This window comes from Paramacrobiotus metropolitanus, unplaced genomic scaffold, assembly GCF_019649055.1.
Source record: "Paramacrobiotus metropolitanus isolate TYO unplaced genomic scaffold, Prichtersi_v1.0 Parri_scaffold0000049, whole genome shotgun sequence".
In the NCBI taxonomy this organism is placed as follows: domain Eukaryota; kingdom Metazoa; phylum Tardigrada; class Eutardigrada; order Parachela; family Macrobiotidae; genus Paramacrobiotus; species Paramacrobiotus metropolitanus.
The window spans coordinates 852208-877491 of NW_026570269.1; the positions used below are offsets into that span (position 1 = coordinate 852208).

The 25284-nt window shown below is 42.7% G+C and overlaps 7 protein-coding genes across 8 annotated transcripts; all 7 read left to right on the plus strand.

Moving 5' to 3' along the window:
• Nucleotides 1–150: 150 nt before the first annotated feature.
• On the plus strand, nt 151–4419 carry LOC129591944 (heat shock protein 70 B2-like). Of its 2 annotated transcripts, XM_055487834.1 has the most exons (8): nt 151–1842; nt 1919–2092; nt 2333–2425; nt 2685–2837; nt 2950–3216; nt 3370–3589; nt 3829–3962; nt 4038–4419. In XM_055487834.1, the coding sequence occupies exons 1-8, from the start codon at nt 388–390 to the stop codon at nt 4200–4202; spliced, it is 2661 nt and encodes an 886-aa protein (XP_055343809.1). In that variant the 5' UTR covers nt 151–387; the 3' UTR covers nt 4203–4419. The 2 variants fall into 2 exon arrangements, with proteins under 2 accessions (XP_055343809.1, XP_055343810.1); XM_055487835.1 differs by lacking the exons at nt 3829–3962; nt 4038–4419 and having other exon boundaries at nt 2950–3074; nt 3370–3522.
• A 1130-nt stretch (nt 4420–5549) lies between these two features.
• LOC129591953 (uncharacterized) lies at nt 5550–7647 on the plus strand. The gene has a single exon (XM_055487850.1). The coding sequence runs from the start codon at nt 5835–5837 to the stop codon at nt 7431–7433; it is 1599 nt and encodes a 532-aa protein (XP_055343825.1). The 5' UTR covers nt 5550–5834; the 3' UTR covers nt 7434–7647.
• A 2854-nt stretch (nt 7648–10501) lies between these two features.
• Nucleotides 10502–13274, plus strand: LOC129591934 (heat shock 70 kDa protein 1-like). The gene is made up of 2 exons (XM_055487824.1): nt 10502–10676; nt 10760–13274. The coding sequence occupies exon 2, from the start codon at nt 10764–10766 to the stop codon at nt 12897–12899; it is 2136 nt and encodes a 711-aa protein (XP_055343799.1). The 5' UTR covers nt 10502–10676; nt 10760–10763; the 3' UTR covers nt 12900–13274.
• Nucleotides 13275–13972: 698 nt separating this feature from the next.
• LOC129592005 (uncharacterized) lies at nt 13973–15383 on the plus strand. The gene is made up of 2 exons (XM_055487941.1): nt 13973–14657; nt 14741–15383. Exons 1-2 carry the CDS (start codon nt 14250–14252, stop codon nt 15170–15172), a joined length of 840 nt encoding a protein of 279 aa, XP_055343916.1. The 5' UTR covers nt 13973–14249; the 3' UTR covers nt 15173–15383.
• Nucleotides 15384–18281: 2898 nt separating this feature from the next.
• Nucleotides 18282–19762, plus strand: LOC129592023 (uncharacterized). The gene is made up of 3 exons (XM_055487963.1): nt 18282–18492; nt 18788–18970; nt 19334–19762. The coding sequence occupies exons 1-3, from the start codon at nt 18429–18431 to the stop codon at nt 19588–19590; spliced, it is 504 nt and encodes a 167-aa protein (XP_055343938.1). The 5' UTR covers nt 18282–18428; the 3' UTR covers nt 19591–19762.
• Nucleotides 19763–21278: 1516 nt separating this feature from the next.
• Nucleotides 21279–22424, plus strand: LOC129591961 (uncharacterized). Its single transcript, XM_055487859.1, has 3 exons — nt 21279–21513; nt 21748–21930; nt 22084–22424. Exons 1-3 carry the CDS (start codon nt 21456–21458, stop codon nt 22374–22376), a joined length of 534 nt encoding a protein of 177 aa, XP_055343834.1. The 5' UTR covers nt 21279–21455; the 3' UTR covers nt 22377–22424.
• A 323-nt stretch (nt 22425–22747) lies between these two features.
• On the plus strand, nt 22748–25192 carry LOC129591960 (uncharacterized). Its single transcript, XM_055487858.1, has 4 exons — nt 22748–23110; nt 23231–23292; nt 23430–24533; nt 24755–25192. Exons 1-4 carry the CDS (start codon nt 23083–23085, stop codon nt 24899–24901), a joined length of 1341 nt encoding a protein of 446 aa, XP_055343833.1. The 5' UTR covers nt 22748–23082; the 3' UTR covers nt 24902–25192.
• Nucleotides 25193–25284: the final 92 nt, after the last annotated feature.

The following is a 25284-nucleotide window of genomic DNA, read 5'->3' on the forward strand; positions in this document are numbered from 1 at the left end:
CACATACGCTACTTGCGCAAAATAGATTAGGGTAAACGTTCGATCATTGTATTGCTACTTTTCTGCATTATCTTATCTGAAATGATAAAAATTTGTGTGCGCGCAAGGTTACTGCGCCATTTCTGAAATCTTCAAACTGTAACATTCGTCAAAAATGACCTGTAAAATTGTGATTTAATTTTCCTCTTTTAATTCAAAACGTTAACACATTACGCTGGTATATGTCTGCAGACCGCACTACATTATAAAGTACGGTTGGTGAGGTGCTTTTGTAGTCAGCTTGAGTCTATAAGTGCTTCATATTCTGACACACAAGGGCACGTGTACCACGGCACGTGCACGTTGCTGTGGAATAAGTTTATTTTGTTATGGTTAGTCAAATTCAAAATGGGATCTGACGCGCCGTACTGCTTGGCCATCGATATTGGCAGTTCCAGCATCAAAGCGGCTGCGGTGTATGACGGCGGCAGTTTTCGAAACTTTGAAATCGGATTCAACAACAATCCCACCGAGTTTCCGACGTATTTAGCAGTCACTCATTCTGGCGCTGTCCTCATTGGCGAAGAGGCGAAAGACCATTCCACAATTGAACCTCATGAAACTTTGACCAATATTAAATACCTGTTCAACCGTAAACTGGAAAGGATGACCCTTCCGTTTCCGGTTGACAGGTGTGGCGGTCAAGTCAGTGTACGCGTGCAACATCACAACCAACGACTGAATGTGCCGGCGCACGCCATATACGGCGCCTTTCTGGCAGCGGCAAAAGAGCGCGTCGAAGCCATCCTGGATCAACAGTGCTTAACCGCGGTGGTGACTATTCCTTCCGATTTTTCAAACGAACAAAAAATAGCCGTGGAAGGTGCTTCACGGTTAGCGGGATTTACGCAGGTGGAAACCATGAACGAAGTCATTGCGGCCGCTAGTTATTTCTACCATATGCGCAACCTGCAGAACGAACAGTTTGTAATTGTCTGCAATTTCGGGGCATCCTCGTCGGAAATAGCTCTGGTTCAGATCTGTAATAACAACGATTTTGCTGTCCTGCGACGACAGACCTTGCTGGATATTACCGGCGACGCACTGGACGAAAAATTATTAATGCACTGCTTGCGATCCATGAACACTAGTGCCATACACTCAGATAGAAGCAGTGCAGAATCTTTAAAACAGAATTTGAGGTTACAATGCGAAGCAGCCAGAATTTCACTGAGCAACAAAAGGGAAGCATCCGTGGACGTTGGTAGTGTAATGGGCACGGAGAGCTCTTCCAACGTACCAGTGGATCGTGAATTCTTCGAGAGCATGTCGGATTTGTGGACGGCCTTGAGAAACACTTTAAGAGACATATTGCAGCTGGCGGTGTCGAAAACGAAACGACCTATCCATATCATCTTAACCGGTGGTGTCAGTCGGACGCCAAAGATTAGAAGTGTTATTGAGGAATGTTCTCAAGGCATGAACGTGCAGATAACAACTAACGTGAACCTGTGTAATAATGCGGTCGTGTACGGTGGCGCTCTGCGGGCAAAAGCGGCTTTCCCGGAAGAATTTTGTTATAGCGTAAATCGAGGACCGGAAGAACTCAATCTCCAAGATCGAATCTGGAGAACTCTCGAATCCGCACCTCTTGCACCGGAGTCCGGCTTCGGGGGTTTGGAACAGCTGAGTCCGACACCATCTCGTCGGTCTGGTGTTTCCAGTCGAAGCACATCGTCAAACAATACCAGTTCCAGTTCAATATCCAGGGCCTCCCAACAGCCTGATATTTTCCGGTTTATTGGAAACGAATTACTGACTACAGAACGAAAATATGTCCAAGATTTATATTTCATAGTTTCCGTAAGTTTTCGAAGAAGTCACGCTGCAATAGGGTTTATTGTCAGTACCATAATGAAAGCTAATAGTCATCTTTTAGGAATGCATGCCGTACTTTCAACAGAATGAGCTGCTTGCTCCCTCTGTTATTGGAAGGCGACACTTGATTTTTGCAAATTTGGAAGACATTTATCTTTTTCATCGCATATTCTTAACGGACATGGAATCCTGCGAACTTACTCCTTCCACCATTGGACATCTTTTTTGTCGATATGTAAGCCTTCGCCTAACGGATTATGTAAAGTTGGAATTTGTTTTACAACTTATACTAGTTTTAAGAATTCCAAGTATGGTATTCCTAGAGTTCTGTTTTAGCTTTCAAAAGTGCGTTCTAATTGCCATTTAACTGTATGCGTCTTATTTGTACTGCGGGCTCGGTAACGACATTCCGAAAATTTTAGCATTTTCCATACTAGTAGTACTAGTACTGCAGTCTGACAAAGTGATATTCCAGGAACAAGAATTTGAGAAGCATGCGCTATTCTGTCGAAAACAAGCAGAATCTACCCGGAAAGGATTGATTGCGGCGGCGAATCGGTTCTTCGAGGTACTTACACTGAAACGGAGGCAGACAGATTGTCCACATGTTGTATTTGTTATGACCTTTGGGAATGTATCGTAAATACGAATTTGCAGTCGCGTAAACAGAAAGCGATGTGGGTACAGTACTCATAAGTCATAGTTGTGTTGTCAATTCAGGAACTGTATGGTTAATTCAATCTAACCTGGTTAGCTAACCAAGTACGAAATCGGAATTATTTTTTAGTTTTTTTAAGTTGCATGTGAAATTTTCATACTTTTTACAGGACCAGAAATTCGTTTTCTCACGAGAGGATGGCGGGTTAGGCACATGTTTAACAAAACCTTTTCAACGGTTGGTGAAGTATAAAGAGTTTCTCAAAAGGCTGATTACAAAATGTCTTGAAGCTGGGCTCAATGAGGATCTTCCTGTATTACAAGTACGTAGGCGATACTAAAAACCATTTCAGCCTGTGTATCCAAGACTGTACTGATAATTGAAATGGTGAATAAAGAATAACAAACCATGTTATTGAATTTTGTATTGAGTAGGCGGCTTTGGAGAAAATGGAATTCTTTTTGCACCATGGAGACGATCTCGCTCATCAAGATTTAATTGTGGATCATGCCGGTGTTGCCCTTAATCAGCAAGGAAGGCTCTTGCGCCAAAATGAAATGTTAGTAGTGGTCGGTCGCCGAAGCCGGCTTATGCAGCGGCCGCGGCGCCGAGTAGTGTTTCTTTTCGAAAACATGATCATCCTTACAAAATGGAAAGCCGGCAATGAGGACAGGTGTTTGAAATACAAAAGACATATCAGAGTAAGTCAAGCTGGCTTCCGCTGATAAAAGCCAAACAATGCTTGTGAACGTCTAACGCAGTTGGGGTACAGGCTGCACAGCATAATTAGTTCGTTCGCTAAGTCTGGCTTTTAATTGGCAAAATAATTTTACATACCGTTTTTCACTTTTCAGACTGATGAGATCGGTTTAGTGGAGGATCCGAACGCATCGAACGCATCGGTCTTTCAAGTTTTCATTCGAACCACTCGAGATGAAAACATTTTCGAGTGCGAAGCGAAAGACGAAGAAACAAAACGCTCATGGGTGAAGGATATTAGAAGGATCTTAGAAATACAAGCCACCCACCATGCGCCACAGAGACTCCAAAGAAGGCCAGTTCCCAAGTTAATAGGTTGGCTCCCCAAATTTTCATAATTTACGAACTTTTCAAGCATCGGAGCGCGTCATACTGTATACTACTGCTTAGGAATTCAAATTACTTGCATTCTGAAAGTACGGCTTCCAGTGACCTTTAAGACAGATCTGTCAGAACAAACTAACAGTAAAGTATATAACTGCGCTGTAATTTAAAGGTTGCTGGATTACCCATATTCTGAATAGGCTAAACGTAACACAATGTTTTCTTCGTAGACCGCGCCAATACAATTCATGTGACGAATTTTCCACGTGAGGATTATAACAATGGGAGTGATGACCACCTGACCCTATACTATACCAACCGGCACGCCATGGGCCTAATAATCGTGGTTCACTTACTCTACCAGGTAAAAATTTTTGTAAAATTGTGTAGATGTCGCTGCTGAGACTTTGGTATTAATTCGTGTTTTCCTGATTTTCAGATGATGTGCGTACTGAACTGCAACAACGATTGCAACACCAAGGTCAAGATCGTAACGCACGAAATCGCTATTTCGAAGTTTAGCAGCACATATCTTTTGCGCACAGTAGGTGTCCTCTGTACGCGCCTATACAATGACTTCTGTTTTTTGTACTCGTTGATCTAGGACTGCATTGTATAACTACCGTAATTTGATATTGAAACTAGCAGCGTTGATGTGATATTAATTTTTGCTTTTAATGAACCGAAGTTTCGATGTTTTGTCACAGTAAGTGAGGTAAAACATTTGCTATGTCTTATAGTTAATCAGAGTTGTTCTGTGAACAATTGTATTCTGTGCTATCTGAAATTTTTGATAGCAAAACAAAAATAAAAAGCGACTGAGAAAAAAACGATTAAGGATTGGAAAAAGGATTGCAACCATGCTTTGCACTGCGAAATTCTGTCATCTTGTATGCTCCATAATGCCTCCATTTAAACTGAATTCTATTTATTTAGGAAATAGCTATTCTCACCACCCTGGCACCTCCTTTTGGCTGTTCTCATGACCTTTCACCACCTTTTGGCTGTTCGCACCCCTTTTTAAAAATGTTTTTACACCACCTTTTGACTAATGCCACCGCGTTTGCACAACTCTTTTGGCTATCCTCAGATTTTTATTACATTTTTTACACAGTGAGTTTTTTACACATAAAACACTTCGTGACAGATTATCAGAGCTTGCCATTAGCGGGGCATTTTCTTTACGGTTGGGGCCACCGCCGACCGGAAACTTTTATGTAAATCTGCTAGTGCTTATCAATACCGGCAAATATTAGCGGGTTTACTTATACCGGTTTCCAAAGGTCGTGAACGTATAATATGTTATACAAAATTAATATATAATTTTACTCTCACTTCTAAAAAAGAAAGATTTCCGTAGCAACTTAAGGTAAGTATCTTAAAGCATAATAATAAATATATAAGGAGGCGGGAACAGTCGAAAGGAGGTGGGAAAAGTTTGTAAGAATAGCCAAAAGGTGGTGCGAAGTGGTGGGAATAGCCACACCCATTTATTTAAGTCGCGACGTATGCCGTGAATGGGACAGTTGTAACCACTTGAAAAATAAATACAGAGATATACGTGTGTGCCTGTATATATAGAATGTTCTTGTAGTTTGGTTTTTCAAGGAAACGTAAAATATTGGATGATTGTTGAAGTTAATACTGACAACATTATTAAAGGCATGATTTGATATTAATAATGCTACCGTACGTTGACTCAACTAGCCGCCATTAATTGCGCCAGTTTCTCCACTCAGCGCAATTCAGAATTATTATTAACTGGAAAATTTTAACCGCTTTAAACCTTTTGCGGGAATGTTGTATTCTGAAACTAATCAAAGAAAAGGCTAAAAGGCAAAGTTCCGGTATTTTCGCTAAATTCTGTAAGATAAGTAGATGAGCTGTCGGCGAAAGCCTTGATAGGTTATCAATTGTTTCACAGTTAACACGTAGATACTGCGTCGTGTGCGACGCATTAAATGTTCGAAGAAGCTTGTACATAAAATTCAAGGCTCAGTTTTTATCCAACGAACCTAAGTTACGTGATATTTTTATGTATTTCTGCATCGGGTTGTGCTGAAAGTAGTTGTGTAAATTTAGTAAGGATGGCCGAGGAGTTCGCTGTTGGTATTGATCTTGGCACTTCCAACAGCTGCGTCGTTGTGTATCGCTTTGATCGTCTGGAAACGATTGCCGAGCCCAGTAGTGGACTACAAATTATCCCTAGCTGCATTGGATTTGACCAGACAAGTGGATGTTTTACCGAACTATTATACGGATTTGGGCAAAAACGCATCAAACTATTGAGCCGAAAAATTGTATATACAATGTAAAACGCATAATCGGCAAACAGTTCACCGATAGCGATGTGAGGATAGAACAAGGTCTGATGTCGTATGATATCGTCAACGAAGATGGTTATCCTCGCATTCGTGTTCAAGAACACGGACAACCCGTAGATTATTCCCCAGAGGAAATCAGCTCAATTTTGCTGACGTACTTGAAACGCACTACCGAAGAGTTTTTGGGAAGCAAAGTCAAAAGCGCTGTCATCACTGTACCAGCTAACTTCAATGATGCTCAACGGAAAGCAACTAAATTAGCGGCCGAAATGGCTGGTCTACAGGTGTTGCAGATCTTGAATGAGCCGACGGCAGCCGCTATGGCATACGGAGCGGATTTACAAGGTAAACAAAATTTATTAGTCTTCGATTTCGGTGGCGGAACTCTGGATGTGTCCATATTGGAAGTTGAGAATGCAAACCGTTTCCGAGTTCGAGCCACAGCCGGCAATATGCGGCTAGGCGGAGAGGACATCGATCAGCGGATAGTGCAGCACATGCTGAAAGTTATCAAGAGCCAGTACGGAATCGATGCAAGTCGAGATGAAAAACTGAAAATCAGGCTGAAACACGAGTGCGAGGCCGTTAAGAGGCAGCTCAGCTCCGTAGCTTCCAAAAGAATTGCAATTGCAAATTTATTTGGCACCAAAAGTTTTATTGCTAATTTTACTCGCCAAGAGCTGGAAGATATCTGCAGTGACTTATTTGAAAAAACGCTTGAACCCGTTCGGGAAGCTCTCAAAATGGCAAAAATGACACAAAAAGACATAGCTCATGTGATTTTAATCGGCGGTAGCAGCTATATTCCAAAGGTCCGAGAACTGTTGACAGCTTACTTTCCCGACGTGCCGCTACGAAAGAGCATCGACCCCAGTCAAGCAGTGGCAAAAGGTGCCGCGTTGTTGGCCAGCTCGATAAGTCTAGGTGGAACCAACCTGGATTTGAAACTAGAAGATGTGACCCCGTTAACGCTCGGGGTCAATGTTTTCGGCGGTTTTATGAGCGCACTGATACCTAAAGGGACCCGATTGCCGGCCGAAAACGAACAGAATTACACAACTTTTAAAAATGATCAAGAATACATTGATATTGACGTCTATGAAGGAGAAGATTCTCGGGCCAAGTCAAACCATTATCTAGGGAATTTCAAGTTTTCCGGTATACGACCCGCACCGAAAGGGGAACCGTGTATCACAATTCATTTCAAGGTAGATACCAGTGGGATATTGATGGTCACCGCTTCGGAGGGCGCGAACAAGATGTCGATGACCTTTAGGGAACACACTCAAGGAGGAGCAGGTTCTAATCCACCCGACGATCGCAACACTCAGCAAGCTAAAAAAAGACTGCAAGACGCGCTGGATAGAGCCAAGCGGGATGTTGCACGTGATGAGCAGCGGTTGATCCGCGTAGAATGTTTAGTCATGTGGTTCGAAGCGACGAAAAATATCGGCTTCCCTCTGATGCACTACGAGAGATGGGGACGCATTTTACAGGCTATTCTTTCATGACCTAGCTAGTAATTATTTTGCAATCAAAATGTTAATATTGAACCCCTATTCGTAGTTTTTTCCGCCGCAAAGTTAAAATTTCGCTCATTTTGCACCTTTTTTTGTAATACTTACTGAAATAAGTGCCGTAGTTCATAGAAATACCAAAGTACAGTTGATTTCAAAGATTAATAAATAGTTCGATATTGTAACGTGTAATAAAAATCAAAGTGTTCTTCGGCGCGAGCAGTGTGTTCATATTTTGTCGCGATCGCAAATAATAGAGTTAAACGCTTCATCAGTCGAAAGGTATAATATTTGCGTGGGTATGATATGATAATATGCTATCTCATTGATAAAGGGCACAAAAAGCATGTACGACAAGTGACAAGTGCTTGTGCTGTCTCGCGCGCAACCGCTTCCCCAAAACTGTGCACGGCGTATTTCCAGTCAATTACCCGCCGAGTAACCTATTAAGGTACCCCCTCAAGAACTGTTTAATTTGAAAATGTCAGGTGAAAATAGTGATAATGCTTCTTTTTCTGGCGAAAGGCGATCAAGTCACGTTAAACTTTCGAAAACAGCTGCCATCGGCATTGACTTGGGCAGTTTGAATGTTACAGTCGCCATTATCGATCAAGCCGGAGGACCCACCATTATCGACACCAGACAAGGTGGCACGAAGCTTCCTGCTTTCGTAGCTCATCTGAACACAGAAGTTTTTATTGGGGAAGATGCGCAAGCCAGCGTGCTGACAGAACCCGACCATGTGCTTTTTTGCATGAAACGCTTCCTGGGAATCAGTTCCAGTGAGTCTAATGAGCTAATCCAACGTTATCGGTTTCCATTTGCAATTACAGCCGAAGAAAATTATGTTTGTTTTTTCGGAGCACACAAGATAGATGCCCGCAAAGCTTTGCGCATTTTATTGAAAGAAACGGCCGCTACCATACGAGAAAAACTTCAAGTCGAGGGACCGATCCTATTTCCGGTTTGGATCACCATTCCAGATGCATTGCACACTGAAAACGAGCCAGCGAACACGGATGTTTGGAGCCTGGCAGAAAATACTCGGATACTATTTTCTCGACTCATTCCCGAAACACGAGCAGCGTGTCGGGGAAGTCTGTCGCATATTAAAGGGGACACAGTGCTTGTTATCCATATTGGAGCAGCATTTTCCGGGGCGGCGTTGTACAAGATAGTTGGCAAAGACGTGCAAAAGATGCCTCTGAAAACTCTAGAGCAAATCGTTTGCGGAAACGATTTTGATAGGAGAATTGTACGAGAATTCGCTACCATTATGGGAAAGGAAGTAGAGACCATGGATAAGCAGACGTATGAAATTCTTCGCAAACACGCCCAGGAAGCCAAAGTGAAACTGAGTGCAAACAAAACCGCTTCTGTTTACATTAACGACCTGGCTGATCAACAACCTGCTCACCGGTTTACTTTCACACGAAGCACGTTTGAATTAATCTGCAGTGACCTCTTCGATCACTTTAGAGAAGGCCTACGACTGATTCACAACAATTTGCAAGACTTTTCCGACATAGCTCTGGTTGGCAGCAGTGCGCGGATCCCAAAATTCAAGATATCGTTGTAGATATATTGGGAAAACGACCTAACGCTGCTGTTCTGGGCTACGCGGATATCGTTGCCGCCGAAGGAGCTGCCCTTTACGCCCACGAGTATGATTTGGAACAACCTTACCCTTCATATCGGCCTGTAGACGCTCGAACGGATACGGAACCGGTTCAAAAATTAGAACAAAATAAGAGCCTGGAAGACAAAGGAAAGATTCAAGAAAGCGACAATCCTGTCGCCAGAAACGAATCCATTTCTGCTGAAGAAACTGAATATGACGATACAGAAAGTAAAAACCAAAATGATTGCTCTTACGAAAACCGTATTTCTTCACCAGCTGCTGACCAAATCATCCAGAAAATCACTATGGATATGCATCATGATTTGGGCGATTCTACGACAGGAACAACAGTAGACCTAAACACATACGGAAACGCCACGGGAGCCGAAACGATTTGCCTGAGCGATTCCGAAAAGAAAATTCACGACTCAGATGGTCCATCATGTGTAACTGCTAAAGAAGTTGCTGTCACACAAGGCGTTCACTCCGAAAACACTCTAGAAGCGAATGTACCAGAATTGTGTGAAGAAGATCAGGACGATGCCGCTGACACCAATGCGACTTTCTCGAGTGCAATCGAAATAACTGCGCTATAATACTCGTATATCTGGTCTATTGGAGCATTTAAAATTAATAATTTGAAGAAATTTGCAACCTGCATAAACCTTACGCGTAAGCGAGTTCTAGTTACGAGATACCGGTATATCGCCTCCTGGCTGTACAGGCATGCGAGCTGCAAATTTTGCAATGTTGCAGTATGTACTTAGTTCTATTCGCTTACACTATTAGCGTCGGTTAAAGAGAAAGTGTAACAAGAATTGCGAAAAAGATGATAAATCTAATAGAAACATCAGAAGTTTAATTATCACGCAGTGTAACAGCGACCGAATTTTTGTTAGATCTGGTAGCCGGCCATTGCGTATGATTACACACAAATCATTTAGTGTACTGTATATCTATATGTTTAATAATAATCGAGTTCAGCCGTTTAACAATGCCAGAAATTCCCAGAATGTTAGAAAGAGCAAACTACTCTTCGTTTTGTAAAACCCTTTACATGACAAATGCACAGGTAACGGTGATTATCCATGATCCCGCTCTTCCGTTTTCGTGCTGCAGTTATCGGGCCAAAGGTTAAGTGCGTCTCTGCATGAATAACTGCAGCAGTATAACTCCCTTGAAATTGCGAATGCTTGGCGTTTGTGTTTGTAATCTCACCGTTTGTTTACGATTCATTGAGCAAACTGCAAAGCCCAGTGCCGTATTTTACTGGAGAGTCATTTCATTTTCCAAATATTTGCAGTCAGTATGGGGCTTTTGCAAATCTTCAACCGTAAACTCATAAGGTGAATGCTTATGCCTGCCACAATAGCAGGTGTTATCAGTTAGATAAGGAAACATTGCTGGATAGTGAGCCATGTACGGTATATGAACATAACTCCACTACAACCTGAACGCGAAACACATTCAGCCAGTCAAAAATTCACATATTGCTTAGTGCCCTAGCACACGTTTCGATATAATATTTTCGAAAAAAAGTTTTTCTTATTTCCGAAAAATTGTTTGTTGTCACTACTGAATGTTTGATGAAAAGTTGGAAAATCGTCAAATTAAAGGTAAAATAATTAAATCATTCTTAGTGAGAATTCGGTTATATGTGCTACTTTAAATGAATGGTTCTCTGTTTTCTTGTGTACAGTAAAATGAGTACAAGGAAGAGTCCAGCCATCGGTATACACCTAGGAACCAAATGTATCCGTTGCGCAGTATACATAAAAGGGCAGTACATCATTCTTCATAATCCGTGGGGAAGTGATAGCGTTCCTTTTTATTACGCTTTGAATAATGATGAGCAGAATGATTATTTACTGGGCGAAGATGCGCAGAATTTCTCTTTTATTGCACCGGATTGTTGTGTTTTTGATCTGGGCAAATTTGTCAACGAATTATCCGCAGAGAAGTTTGTCCAGCAACAAAGAAAGTATATGTTGCCATTTGACGTTGATCGTGACAAAAACGGGGACATTGGCGTTAAATTGAACCGACCAAATCACGACTTTCCAGAGTTTTGGCCCATGCACCGAATTTTAAAGAGGATTTTCGCCATGGTCAAAGATTTCGCTCGATACAACACGGATGTCATTACACAGGAAATAACCGATGTAGTTTTTTCCGTTCCACCAAATTGGTCATATCTACAAGACGAGTTTATAAAACATGTCGCGCAGCTAGCCGGATTAAACGCTTCCACAGTCAGCAGAAATCTGGCATGTTTTATTGGCTGGAGTACAGAACGCAGAGTGGTTCATGGAAATTACTTAACACTGAATATTGGCGCAGCGCAGACGCAGATTTCAGTTTTTCGAATCGCTCATCAACGAATCCACAAATTATATGAAAGCGTACCGATAGAAATCGGTGGGGAGGATTTTGATTGCCAGATGGTGCGCCATTGCTGTTTTCGCTTTGCCCAGGAATATGGAATCGATCTACTCCGAGGTCACCAGAATCTGTCAGCCATTGAAAGACTACGCTTCCACTGCGAAAAAGCCAAACGAGAACTGACCGCGGCGAAAACAACAGTTATCCACATCCCCAACATTGTTAACAGCATAGACTTCGCGTGGAAAGTGACAAGGGAAGATTTGGAGAGTATCTGCAGCGAAGAAATCGCCAAAGTCGCCAGTTATGTTGACAACGAAGTAAACAAGATTGACCTGCGCGACATTTACGAGGTGGTGCCGTTTGGAGGAACAACACGGATGCCTTGTATTCAGCAACAGATACGGGAAATTTTTCGTTCTTCCGTAATTAATCAAGCCGTTCGGTCGTACGCGGACGCAGCTTCATTGTACGGGGCGGCCAATGTTGCCGCTGCACCGGAGTTTTATGCGTACTTAAACGATCGCGACAATGAGAAGCTGTTTCATAGGCGGACAACGTACGTCAGTGATGTGTACGAACCGGAAGTGGTCACTGACCAGAAGTCCAAAATTCCAATCGTCGTCACTCGCGTTCAGAACGAGTTGATCAGGGAAGTCGAACCGGGTAATCGACTGCGGCCCAACTGGGCAGCGACGGTGCAAGTCGATAATGGAATCGGAGATTTCAACGATAAAACAATAAAATCAGTGTCCGATGATAAACCACTTCCGCCTATTAGAACCGTTGACGTGGAAAATGTCCCGCCGGCGCCGGTAGTGAATGAGCGACCACGATCGCTTCACAATGAGGAAGCTCAAAAAGTGACCCAACCGCCCGCTGCCGAACGTCAGTCCTCCTCGGTCGAAAATAAATTGCCACCAAGAGAGCAACTGACAGAAAGGTTTTCTGCGGAAGCCGACATCGCATACATCGAGGGCGACACGGAAGACAACTTCCGGGCGATGGTAAAAGTCTTCGAACGGAATCGTGAAGCTTACAAAAAAGAGCGATATCTCGCTTTCTTGGATTTAAAAAGTCGGCATGAGTTTTTTGCGACAAGGATCGAAGCGGGACTAATCGAAGGCATACTTGTTAAAAGGACGTTTAACGTTTTTCACGATAAGCACGCTCTCTCCCGAGTGCAGTTCAACACCGGGTACGAAGCGAAGGAATTTAATTTCTGGACACAACATTACAAAGATATCGAACATACGGAAGATGAACCAATGGAGGCTGACCAGCGCAATGGATATCCTGATGGTAGAAACAAGCAGCGTCGAGCGGCAAATGACAATGACCTGGGTGGCAGGTCAGAAAATGGCAATGGCAAACCGAGGACGGTGAAGAAGACAAAACCAAAGAGTTTTCTCGATACAATCCTAGCATGTGGAAGAGGAAACGGGGACGACGATTAAACGAACCCGAAACAAGCAATCTTTAACATACTTCTCTTTATATACAACAGTTGATTGGTATCCGTTCAGAATTTGTTAAGGAAAATAAAGTATCGTATGCTGAACAAAGCATGAATTTCAGTGTCGGGATTTTTCTACATTTCATACTTTAGATAAACAGAATACTTATTAATACAAACTTATTATTATAGTTTGACCATTGGTGTAGCTTGTAAGCGTTCCAGATATTGTTTTTGTCTGACAATCAATGTGTTTGTAGGCCATTTTGTAGCGTATTCTGTACATAACTTGCAAAACTGTTTTAACAAAGTTTTTATTAAATTAGCAGATTATTTGAAGTGGAGTATCATGTGCATGACTTTCTGCACACTAGTACTGCCCCCGTACGATATCATTATGTTTATTAATTAAAAATCTGGAAACTCAGCTCCCCTGTACACAGTTTTAGCTAAAATTGTACATCGATCTGACTTATATAGATGTATATAAATAGGGAGAGTATTTTATTCAACTGCCTTAGGGAGTGTACTAAGTGAAGTGTCATTTTTAAATGTTGTTTTGTTGCTCACAAAATACGGAAATACAAAACCTTTCAGTTCTCTCATCAGTTTCTCGAAACTCCCCCCAAGAGAAGTAAGTACTCCGCACCCGTATGTAAACATCAGGCTTCCTTGTTCTGCAGGTTCGACTTAATCTTTCTTGAGCAAAATCGACGGCGATTATTACCTTTGCAGCCGTACATACTTCTATTCCATGCATTTTTACCTACTGAATTACGAACTTCTACTAACCATGGTAAGAGGAAATTCTGTGAGTACTATGTAGTATTGTGTAGTTCTGTGAACTTAAATAAGCTGTAACAGAAGAGCTACTATAGGCTTGTTTGCGAACCTAATACCATGTGTATGTGTTTTTATCAGTATGATATCAAACGTAGCTTCGAGTACCTTCGTACTCGCAGATTGTTGCCAAATCAAGATAATTATAATTATAAGTTAACTGTCGACATCCCATCTTAATCTGTCCATTCTGTGTTCTGTGCTCGTACGTACAGTACGTATGTATTCAGTTTATGAAATCTTCGTACCGGCCGTTTTCTTACCGTGATAATTTCAGTTAATGCTAAGAGTGCTTTGGCAAATCGTTTATCTAATAATATTACGGGAATTGCAAATCTGCTGCTCGTAATTATTAACAGCGGCACAGAATTGCTTCATATTATATATTTACGGAAGTGTAGAAGATAGTGTACAGTAGAAGTAGTATATAGATATAGTGATGTGACTCGTCTCGTACCGTACAATTTTATTAACCGAAAACATTGTTGCAATTTATCCCGACATTAATATTATGGAATCATTCAAAGTGACAGCCGAAGATATCCTCACGTTTGAGCAAGACGGCGCAGTTTGTTTGCGAAATGTTTTCAGTCCCGAGTGGGTGCGCAAAGTGGAAAGCGGTATTGCTAAGAACCTGAAGCATCCCAGTGGTTATTCCGAATTTCTAAAGGATTCCTCCACCAGTCCTATTGTAATTTACAACGAAGGAATATATTTTAACGATTACTTCAACTGGAAAAACATTCCCGAATTTCAAGATTATGTATATCATTCCCCGGCTGCCGACGTGGTACAACAGCTGTTGAAAACCGCAACAGTAACATTCTATCACGAACATGTTTTAATAAAGGAGCAAGGTGCAGCAAAAGAAACACCGTGGCACCATGATCAGAGCTATTATCCCTTCGACGGCGAGCAGGTAAGTGCTGTACTGTATTTGTAACATAATCATAATTTTATACGCGTAGTAACACTTTGTACAGATACACATTATTACTAAAGGCGTGCTCAATCTGGATGCCGGTTGATCCAGTCGCCTTACCGACCACATTGCAATTTATTCGCGGATCGCATAAATGGGGATGGTTTTATCCACGAAAGTTTGCTACAACCTTAAATTACTCTCTAACGTCAACAGTCCTGGACCATGAATATCGGGATGTGCCAGACATAGCCAACATCCCAGAAAGCGAGATCCTACAGTGGACACTGCAGCCTGGAGACTGCATCGTTTTCCACATGAAGACCCTGCACGGGGCAAAAGGCAATATGACTGCGAATAATCGCCGTATATTGTCCACTCGCTGGTTTGGAGATGATGTGCGGATGGCGCAACGGCCGTGGGTGCCATCGCCACCCGTAACCGGCAAGCTTAAAGTGGGCGATCCACCTAACACTGATCCAGATCTATTCCCGGTTGTCAAGCCTATCTAAAAACCCAGGAGTTCGGGAGACTAATTAACGAATTTAGCTTGTTGCTCTTACTATATTATATTTGTTCCATTTGCACCAAATCTTGTTATGTATAGGCACGAAAGCAATCATGTGCCGTACCAGACGCTGTCAAACTCTAATGGTAAATTTCTTTTGCTCGCAGCGCAGTACGTTTCAAACAAAATAATGATAAATTATTAACCAATCGAAATTGTCGGATTGCATTTTTTAACAATGGCAATTGCAGAGCTACATGGAGACACGGATTGTACATGAAACCTAAAGTAATTAGCGGATGGAAACTCCAGCTGTTAATTGTGCGCTTTGAAATCGTAGATGCATACGTAGCAAGTTATGTACAAAAATAATAGTCTGGTATAATTACCAAACGATAACAATAGTAATAATATGCAATGAGGTAATAGGTAAGGTAATAATGCCGCCACCGTAATCGTATGGACACCGTGCTGCACTCATTTTCAAACAATGCGTAAAAATACAAAAATTCCAGCGACAAGCTCCAGCACTCGATCCCGTTACTGTCACACTCGCTTACCTGCCGGCCCAGTACGTGCGACCAGGCAAACGGAGCTATATAAGTGCCCCAGTGCCGGTTCGTTACCGTGCGCCGCATATGCCATCTTCACGGGGGAGTAATTCGTTAATTCGGCGATCCAGTGCACAACTTGGAGACTTCTTTTCCGCCCATTGTTTTTCTCTTTCATCAAACATTTCCAGAACGCCCGGTTCCGCATCCTCTAGCTTATCCCCATCATCTTTGTCGTATCCGATAAAAATAGCATCATTGTTTTTCCATAGGAGATCGTCCACGATCTGTACCGCTCCCTCAGGGTTAATGTTTATGAAACCACTGGTAAGAAGCGTTCCTCGGCACCCATCCACGTCAAAGCGCGTTCGCACCTTAGGTCGGATAGGTAGCGTTAATTCCGTGCAGACGCGTTTGACGATGGCGTCGCTGCCTTTAAGAGTTTCTATCAGTGCATTGAGATCGATTTGGGCGTTGATCGGGTACTGGTACTGCAGTCCGAAGCCAATGAGGACACCCTCCGGTACGAACGTCGGGTCACTCAACAGGTTCTGCAAGCCTTGCTTGAAGACGCGCTTGGCCTCAGTGAAAAGGGCTGAGCTGGAGTGAGAATTTTGGGATGTCGTCATCACGCAGGAAGAGATCGTAAGTCAGTGCGACACGGTGACCGGAGTGCACGCGCGTAACCTCCTGCCGGACGTCGCTACAGACCGCAACGTAAGCGAAGCGCGGCTCCGCTGGCTTGGACAAGTCGGAAAGATCTTTGCTTACGTCGAAGGTCCATGCTTGGCTGCCGCGACTAAGGATCATCTGGCCACCGACATGCGGCGTCGGAAAGATGAGACCAACGATCCAAAAGGCTTTCCCTTTGCGGCCGTTGGCGCAAAATTCGGTTTCGAGGCGTTACTTTTACCTGTTCAGTGAAGAGGAATGTTAGATTTGTTGAGTGTAAGATAAAAGATTCATATTGTATCAACTATAGTTGCCAGCCGTCGGAAGGACCAGTGACTATTTAGGAGCAGAGGCTTTTTAGCATAATAAAATTAACAAACCTCCCAGTTTACTAAGCCGACACAATAGCGAAGCTAGCGACATGCAGTGAACTGTCAGCCCCGTCAATTCTGACGCAATGGACTTTTTGGTCTGGGTGGGATCCAGTAAATCATCGCGAATACTTTGCAGCAGACCACTTAGCTCCACGTTGAATTTGCTCGCCACACGCTCGCTCTCCAGGTAACCTACGCTGTGCTCAGAAGTATCCACACCGTGTTTATGAAGGCGGATGCAGACCTGTGCCAGTGCATTCAATTGACAGATGTCCGCCGTTTGGAAAAATATATGTCTATCAAATCATCAGCAACAGCAAGCGTCAGCAACAGGTGCAACTTCAACGAACAGCGTGCGTACCCTATTTCGCCATCACCGCCGCCATAGAACAGCCCGCACTCGTTGGCCTTGACATCCATCGTACCGAAACTCACGCGCGGTCGACCCACGATGCAGGCTTTTAGACTCTCGATGGTTTCTTCTGCGGACGGCGATAGCGCCCTTGTCCCTTGACTTGGGCGTACATAAGTTCTGCAGTTTCGAAAGTGGGCAATGGGCATCGTTAGCCGATCACGATGGGTTAATTCAATGTTTCCTTAGTGTGCTACACGAGTAATCTAAAGGTGCAAAATCTGCAACAATCTGTTACATGAAAGTTAAAAATACTGAACCTTGCAGGCACGTCGAAACGGATGGAACGGTAGCCGCTTGAACGTGACAAGCACGGGCGCGGAAACATTGCAGCAGTTCGCCACAAAGGAACACAATACTTTCCAGTCATCTTTCCCTCAACAGCCTAAACAAACCTAAATCATACTTCGTTATTACGAAAACGAAGCAACAAGTTTGATGGAATGAGCTTGGTCTACATTAATGGTGCAGTGATTCAAGTTTTCTCAGATAGGTACATTATGGTACATGCAAATGACACAACATGTCAGCCACAGAGATGCCAAACCCATAATGTATTGACTACATATATAATATAGTATACTCGTATTGTCTGTATATTGTATATATCTATACTATAGAACTATGTGCAATACGCGTAGTTATAGCGCTGTACTGCGGGACTGAATAATTCTTTGAGGTGTATTAATGTTTCTAATAATCCAACTGCATCATCCGTCGACACTTACAGTGTTGGCTGTGTTGCTACCAGGAACACTATAGAAGAAGGAAAATTAAGAAAGCCCGTCATCGCTCACCTTGTCTAAACATACTTTCTTTCCATTTTGCCCTACACCGATACAGTAACTAGAGCAAAGGATGCTCACAGTGCTGTAAGTGTAAATAGTTTGCATGTAATAAGGATTGAATTGCATAGCATTGTAGCATTCACATTACCGGGAGTCGGTGAACTAAATAATTTTAACTTTTGACAACTGCACTTGCCGTAATTAATGCTGTTATATCTATATATTAATTTTATCTTATCTTAATGGGGTCATGATTCCGGACTTCAGTCTCAGAAGCTTGAGGAAACACGACCTGAACTCACACATATGTGGCAAATATCACATCAAATGTCTGCCGAAGATGCTGATAATGTACTGTGCAATCAGAATCAAAGGAAAATATTTTCTTCTTCGATGAGAAGGTGGGCTGACAGCTACTTTGTTTGAGGTTATTTTCGTAAAACGGGCAGTCGAAAAGCGAAAAATGAATACTACCAAAAGCCATATCGTTGCCGTCCTTGTCGTTGTTGCTTATTTAACGCCAGCTGGTAAGTTCATTTTATTGCTTAGAAAAATAAGAAAAAAGATTTTAATGATTATCCTTGGGCAGTTGGGCTGAATTTGAAAAGGGCATCCGTTTTGTAATAGTGCGTTCCAGGTGAAATACGTCTTACACAGTTTGCGTTTCATTTGGTAACGCGCAATGCAGTGCATCATTCTTTAACATTATCAAGTTGGCGTACAGTTTACCAGATCAATATGATCTCCGAAGTATTGTAGTACGAGTGCACTGTATATACACGGACACTAATGTACCTGTGCTTTGTAACCTTTACTTTCTAGCGTACGGACTAAGATGTTTCATGTGCAACGCTTTCATGAAGAGCCCCGTAGCAGGACCATGTCCAGACAATCCCGAATATCACGATATGGACTGCATGGATGATTCTGTAAAATACTGTCTGAAGTGGGATGGATCTTACGTCGTCACAAACACAACATCAATGGAACGAAGGGCCGGACAAGGTAACAAATTACGACGGGCCCTTACAAAATATAAATGCCCCTATACGTTGGCTGACGTACAGGCGCTTGACCATGGGCTGTGTTGTAAAATCCTATATAACAAGATTTCTGATGTTAATGATGGTTTTTCAGTCTTCACGTAGATACTTGCACAGTACAATACAATGAGCCGCAGGTAGTACCGTGATTAGTAGTACAGACATTAGCAAGCTCGTGAAGTACGTAATAACGTGCTTACGAAAACTTCGGTCATTATTTTAAGTACAGTAGTTTAACACTACAGTATGTACGGTACTGAATTAATGTTTTTCTTCAATTACTGTACATTAATTTGGCTCATTTTGGTACGTGTTTGCCGAACAGGTCCCTACCGCAACTGTGGCAAAGACAATTGGATTAAGGCATTTGTTGGCTCCATCCCTACTGACAGCGGAACCTGCAAACACGTCGAAGTCAACAACCAACTAATCGAAAATGAAGAAGACATTGAAATTTCTTTTTCCGGCACATTTTGCACATGCAATACGGAAACTTGCAATGGAGCCATGCAAAAATCGGCAGAACGATTTGTATTTCTTGGCGGTCTTTTAGGAGTGTTCTGTTTTGTTTTCAAAATGTGACCTACAATTATTAGCAAAAAACAAAAGAAGTGAAATTTAAAATACCAACAAATTAATTTATGCGGTTCGGATGGCTGCACTATACGATCGCGGATTTCGCGCCCCTACCGTACACTCAAGTCTCAATTGAACTAGTTCGTTTTTCCTAAATAAATATCTTACCCATATATTAAAGGGTGTGGCTGTTCCCACCACCCGCATCCCCTTTTGGCTATTCTCACGACCTTTCCCCACCTTTTGACTATTGCCACCGCCTTCGCACACCTCTTTTGGCTATTCGCACCTCTTTATATATTGCATTGACTTATGAGTTGAATTCCTGCCATGAACTGAAATGTTCCGGCAGTTTGGAACCTTCCGGACCCTGGTACTAGATACCCGAGCCATTGCTGCCTGTTTGCCCCAGACCTTCCTCGCGATCGGAGGAGATATCCGATCGCGATTGTGCCAAAGGAGGTGCCAGGGTGGTGGGAATAGCCATTTCCAGTATCAAAAAAGGGATAACTGATTGACGTTCGCTAGATTTATACGAACAGAGTAGATCAATGAGTCGATTTGTCATGTTATTAAATAGTGAATTCCATCAGTACTCGTACTTCTACCGCGCGGCGTTCATAGCCGGCGATTCATTTGTATGAAAGTACAATACAAAATATCAGTTATCTGTATGGTTTCGTATTTATAATCGACGCCATTCCAAAAATCTGTAAGTATATATTAGGGCATTTATGATTTCCTGATTACTCGTCTTAAATTTTGTACGGTACTTGGTGGCCATTAATTTTGTCAACAAAAAATACTCTGTACAGAAGAACTTTATGGCCGCCCACAGAAAAAGATGGCATGGAAGTCTGGAAGTATGGTATAAGATGAGAACGGTTCGACACGGTGATGCGGACATGTTGTTTGGTCAGTGTCCAACTCAAAAACAAATTATCGGAAAAGAATTTACGTGGGAATGGGATAAAATCATCGTTATCCACTGCAGATTTAAAATAACGCTGGCTAATCTACGAATATGACTGGTTCACCGGTTGATGATGCCGAGTTCACACTTCGCACTGCCAGTGTTAACAAAAGGCCGATCAATGTGTATTTACCTGCACAAGCTGTGCTAGCAGTTGCTCGATGACATAAATTATTACACAAATTAATCCGAACTTATGTATCAGTTGTTATGGATTCCAAAGGTCAGAAATCATGTAATTATAGGCACCAGAGTAACAACTACTTTGTCATAAGGCTAGCTACTTTGCCATAAGACGGTAGCAGAAGATAAGTTCTTCATTCCGGCGCCAAAATATTGCCTTTTTATCATTCTTTAATTTTTTTACACTCTTTAAATTTTTTGCATGTGTGGACAACTTAAAGCGTTGAAAATTTTCTATCATTACCGTACCAACAAATATGGTAACAAACACTAAAATAATAGCGTATTATACATTGTAGTAGTTTTACATATTATGCGGGGCACTGTGTGTTCATGTCAACGAAGCGCCGTGTCAATGAAGAATGCTGCAAGTGTTCTACACTTTGCTAAATTTATCAGACAGCTTTTCAATAATGATATCTCCGAGTCATTCTCCGATATGCTTCACATAATCAAATCTGTGGTCGACAATACACATACCTGTGATATTCTTAACAGGTTTAATCCTACATGAAAAGTTTGCATTCACGTATTTCCGCCTGTTTTGTAGACATTACACAAACATGACTTGCCGGTTATCTCGCAGAATATTCTACGAATATACAGTTTGCGCGAGCACACAGTCACTCGAATAAATTACTCAAGAAAATTGTTGACTGACCTTTTGAAAAACTTTTACATTAACCTAAAAGATCTAGTAGGACTCCGGTACATCATGAAGATTTGCTTGGCAGTGTCGACATTTCTATTTCTGTCATATGGCACTAGTCCCGGTAAGTTTAACTGTATCATATTTTGTGTAAGCCGGTACAAGCGATGTTGGATGTGCATATTTCAATATATCAAGTAACTATTGGATATGATCCAAGGTTCCCTGTGAGATTTGGGATAATAAGACAAATAAATCGTCGAGTCACTGCAGATGCACACTGTAGCTGCAGCAAAATTTTAAAAAATACTGTAACTTAATCTCAGCGGCAGTTGCGTAAAATATTTGTTTTTGACAGCAAAGGGCGACCTGTTCTGCCATGTGTGCAACTCCATTACCCAAGATACTATAACAGCCTGTCCAAATGAATCTCAGTATACTTCACGAAATTGTACCAGTTTACTACCGCGAGCGAGGTTCTGTGTGATCCTGAACGGAAACTACACGACAGTGACCAGCAAACATCCCCAAACAGCGCTCGGTAAGGATCCTTTTAAAGTTCTTTCGTGGTTTTTCATGTGAATAATAACGAGTTTGTGTAGGACTATAAAATAATAGCACGCTAATTACTGTTAATTCATGGCGTGATTAAATCCTCTGTGCTGTTTTAGCGGAAATGTGTTTTTTGCTCCAGGGCCCCGCCGAACATGCCAGTTTGATTTGGACCGCTACGAAATCTTTGATACACCACATCTACAGCCAGGGTGCCGTGAAGTGAACATCACGAAAACCAATTATCTGGCATTCGATTATTTTCATTTTGATGGACAAATCTGCCTGTGCGATGAAGACAACTGCAACACGGGAGACCGCGGAGTTATGCGTACCACGACACGAACTCCGCGAGGCAGAAATACCGGACACACTTTGGTTGTCATTCCGGCATTCTTGGTGTTTGCCTTGGCTGTGTTGCTTGGTCTTATTTAACAGGAAAAAATTAATAAAGGAATTTCCACCGTTATAAACTGTAAAAAATGTTTAGCAATGTGCGATATTTCGTAGCTCTCGGAAAAAGCGGCGCTTACAAAAAGGTTATATGCAAAATAATAATTTTAAAGTACTATTACAGCATGGTAAAAAGACGAAAAAGTACAGGATTTCGCTTACCGTCTACTTTTTTGATCAACTGTCTACTGATGCCAGTTATAACACATTATGTCAGTCTGCGACACCCTGACATTTTGATCACGTTTCTGTCTTGTTTTGGCATTTCACTGTCATTTTTTTAAGTGGAATAAAACGAAAAAATGTCTAAATCCTTTACCGGCGTGCGCCGTTTTACCGTAAGGGAACGACGTCTAGCAATCCAATCTGACTAACAATTGAAAATGTAGGGTCCACCAACCTTGACTCATAAACCGTCGGAATCGCGGTGCGACTCCTATCACTTCACCGCGCACAGTTACTCGTTAAACTCAACTGCTACGCGATTGTTACTTTGTCATATACCGGCCAAACGCATTGTTTCACCACGATAGACTTTTTTGGGGATTTTAACTGACCGGAAGCAACAACAGTTTAATTACCCTCGTATGAGCAAAACGCTATCCTACGACCTGGCCTGGACAATAAGAGTTGACCACGTTGTCTATAAACGAATGAGTGCCGGTCAATCTGTTTTCGGTGCCTAATAATGATGGAAGACAGATGGAAGTTTTATGGTGAGATTGCTTTCGTAAATGTTGCTGTACAGTTTACTGTAATTAATTGCATGTTTCTCGATCATATAATGGTTATGTTAGCACTGTGAATTATGCATTCATTAAGAGTTTTTATTCTAGGATTCCAAATAATTTTTTATGTTCTTTTTCTACTGGTTCCAAGTGGAAACGCACGGTATCAGGTAATTTGTATTATATTGCACCTAGACGGAACATGCTTGATTTGTTAGACTTGATTTATTTGACTTAATTTCTATTTTTGCTAATAATAATTTTGTAATTTCTGATAATTTCTGATCTTGCGATTTTTGCTTTGTAGAATCGATACAATCAAAATGTATGCGCCGTCGGCTCTCCGGGATATAAGGCTGATATTCTAAGCGGATGCGAAACGTATTTCTATTGCCATGCCGATGCATCTCGGGAGACATTCGCGTGTCCTTTCGGTATGCTCTTCGATGAGCGCCGCGGACAATGTGATACATGGAACAGTGTGACATGCCCGATGCCTGTCGCTCTACTTCAAGAATCTATGTCTCTCTCCAGTTCTGCCACGAATCTAGCTAACCCACCGCCGCCTTATTCCGGTTATGCCGGATATACACTACAGCCATCCCTGCCGGCACCGTACCATGTGGGCAGTCATCAAAACAATCACCTATCAGCCAACAATCTTCCCGCTACGGCGACTGCCCCGCCAACCAATCCCATGGATTTCTTGGCGGCATTATTGTTTCCACCGTTAGCCGGTCAGCAGGACTTGACGGATTTCGTTAACACCGCCCCCTCTGGTGTGCGCCAGTCCTTCCTGCGGGTGGCAGGTGAAGGTCACCTGCCAGCCGCTCAAATCAACTTGCAGCCCGGTGCGCCGCCAATGCCCGGACAGCAGTCGTATACGCCGTATGTGGAACCACTCGCCGGTGCCGGTCACCGTCCCGTGTTTAACGATGCTCCTCCGGGTGGCGGCCCCGCAAGTTTGGGAGAAGGAATGTCGCGGGGACGAGAGTCTCCTGGGATTACCAATAATCAGGCGCACCGTCGCTCCAAGCCATCACCGGGAGTCAGTCAACTAGACCCGGGAATGGCGGGAATGATGCCACCCGGCGGCCATCTCCAAGGCGGTCCACCAATGATGTCATACGATACGGGACCGGTGCCGCCGCATCTGCTGGGCGGACATGCTTACATGTTTGGTCAGCTGTCAATGCATAATCAGACAACGGCTATCGGCGGAGCCATTGGGCAGGGTGCGGCACCTTTAGCCGGACATCAGTTGCCCATGTCAATCAACGGCGCCGGACTGCCGCTGTCTGGACCCAATGCTCAGGTGGAAGCTTTGAAGCCAATTATGCGATCACTCATGCAGAATCCATATCAACCGCATTTAAGACGAATGGCTTCGCTGTTGGCATCGGGAACGCCGGTACGAAACAAAACTATACTGTCGTAGCACTTTCCTTAGATTCTTTCTGTAAAATTGGGTCGAATACATTTAAAGAACCTAAAATTTTAAATTGTTGACTCTGGCTGAAAGTGTTGTAATTAATTTTCATTAATATTAAGCGTACGAGACTTACTGTCCTGAGCTACGTACAGTTTTACTGTAATTGTAAATGACTCTTCAGTGCGATAATTTTTTGACAGCTGGATCCATTGGGCGCACTATCCAGTAAGTTCCTTAACGATCCCATGGGCGCGGCCGCGGTAGCTGATCCAGGGGTGGCCGCCGGTGGAAAAGGAAAGAAACCGGGTAAAGCTTTGGATGATGGACTGGTAGACGCTAGAAGATAAAAGCCGCTGCCGTAACGTGCCTCAATAGATCTCATTCAATGTCATTCGCGTAAACAAAGCCCACCTAGCGGTCAAGATCAGCGCCAGAGCGTTATGTCGTGACATCCGATACCCGTGAACGAATGCACCAGCTTCAGCGTGTCCATTTCACATACACAGACATGGAAGATGATGCATGTTGCATTTCCTGTTTTAATGGAAACACATTACGTAGTAACAACACCGCGACAACCGTTGTACAATGCCAGCGTTTCACTGGGCTAGCGGTTTCTTTTAACGTGAGGCGCATTTTCGCACTTTTTTTGCACCGCTCCTTATTCTTCGTTGTTCTGTGAAAAGTAAAATTTCCAAGTAAACCACTTACATACATAACTACTACGCCT

What these genes read in the sequence shown, in the direction of transcription:
- LOC129591934 (XM_055487824.1), top strand. Translation starts at nt 10,764, where the DNA reads ATGAGTACAAGGAAGAGTCCAGCCATCGGTATACACCTAGGAACCAAA.
- LOC129591961 (XM_055487859.1), top strand. Translation starts at nt 21,456, where the DNA reads ATGAAGATTTGCTTGGCAGTGTCGACATTTCTATTTCTGTCATATGGC. An exon ending in GTCATATGGCACTAGTCCCG is followed by an intron (nt 21,514 to 21,747) that starts GTAAGTTTAACT and finishes TGTTTTTGACAG; the next exon opens with CAAAGGGCGACCTGTTCTGC. An exon ending in ACATCCCCAAACAGCGCTCG is followed by an intron (nt 21,931 to 22,083) that starts GTAAGGATCCTT and finishes TTTTTGCTCCAG; the next exon opens with GGCCCCGCCGAACATGCCAG.
- LOC129591960 (XM_055487858.1), top strand. Translation starts at nt 23,083, where the DNA reads ATGATGGAAGACAGATGGAAGTTTTATG. An exon ending in AGACAGATGGAAGTTTTATG is followed by an intron (nt 23,111 to 23,230) that starts GTGAGATTGCTT and finishes TTTTTATTCTAG; the next exon opens with GATTCCAAATAATTTTTTAT. An exon ending in GTGGAAACGCACGGTATCAG is followed by an intron (nt 23,293 to 23,429) that starts GTAATTTGTATT and finishes TTTGCTTTGTAG; the next exon opens with AATCGATACAATCAAAATGT.
- LOC129592005 (XM_055487941.1), top strand. Translation starts at nt 14,250, where the DNA reads ATGGAATCATTCAAAGTGACAGCCGAAGATATCCTCACGTTTGAGCAA. An exon ending in ATCCCTTCGACGGCGAGCAG is followed by an intron (nt 14,658 to 14,740) that starts GTAAGTGCTGTA and finishes TTATTACTAAAG; the next exon opens with GCGTGCTCAATCTGGATGCC.
- LOC129591944 (XM_055487834.1), top strand. Translation starts at nt 388, where the DNA reads ATGGGATCTGACGCGCCGTACTGCTTGGCCATCGATATTGGCAGTTCC. An exon ending in CGGCGAATCGGTTCTTCGAG is followed by an intron (nt 2,426 to 2,684) that starts GTACTTACACTG and finishes TACTTTTTACAG; the next exon opens with GACCAGAAATTCGTTTTCTC. An exon ending in TGGTTCACTTACTCTACCAG is followed by an intron (nt 3,963 to 4,037) that starts GTAAAAATTTTT and finishes CCTGATTTTCAG; the next exon opens with ATGATGTGCGTACTGAACTG.
- LOC129592023 (XM_055487963.1), top strand. Translation starts at nt 18,429, where the DNA reads ATGAATACTACCAAAAGCCATATCGTTGCCGTCCTTGTCGTTGTTGCT. An exon ending in TGCTTATTTAACGCCAGCTG is followed by an intron (nt 18,493 to 18,787) that starts GTAAGTTCATTT and finishes TTTACTTTCTAG; the next exon opens with CGTACGGACTAAGATGTTTC. An exon ending in GGAACGAAGGGCCGGACAAG is followed by an intron (nt 18,971 to 19,333) that starts GTAACAAATTAC and finishes TTTGCCGAACAG; the next exon opens with GTCCCTACCGCAACTGTGGC.
- LOC129591953 (XM_055487850.1), top strand. Translation starts at nt 5,835, where the DNA reads ATGTTTTACCGAACTATTATACGGATTTGGGCAAAAACGCATCAAACT.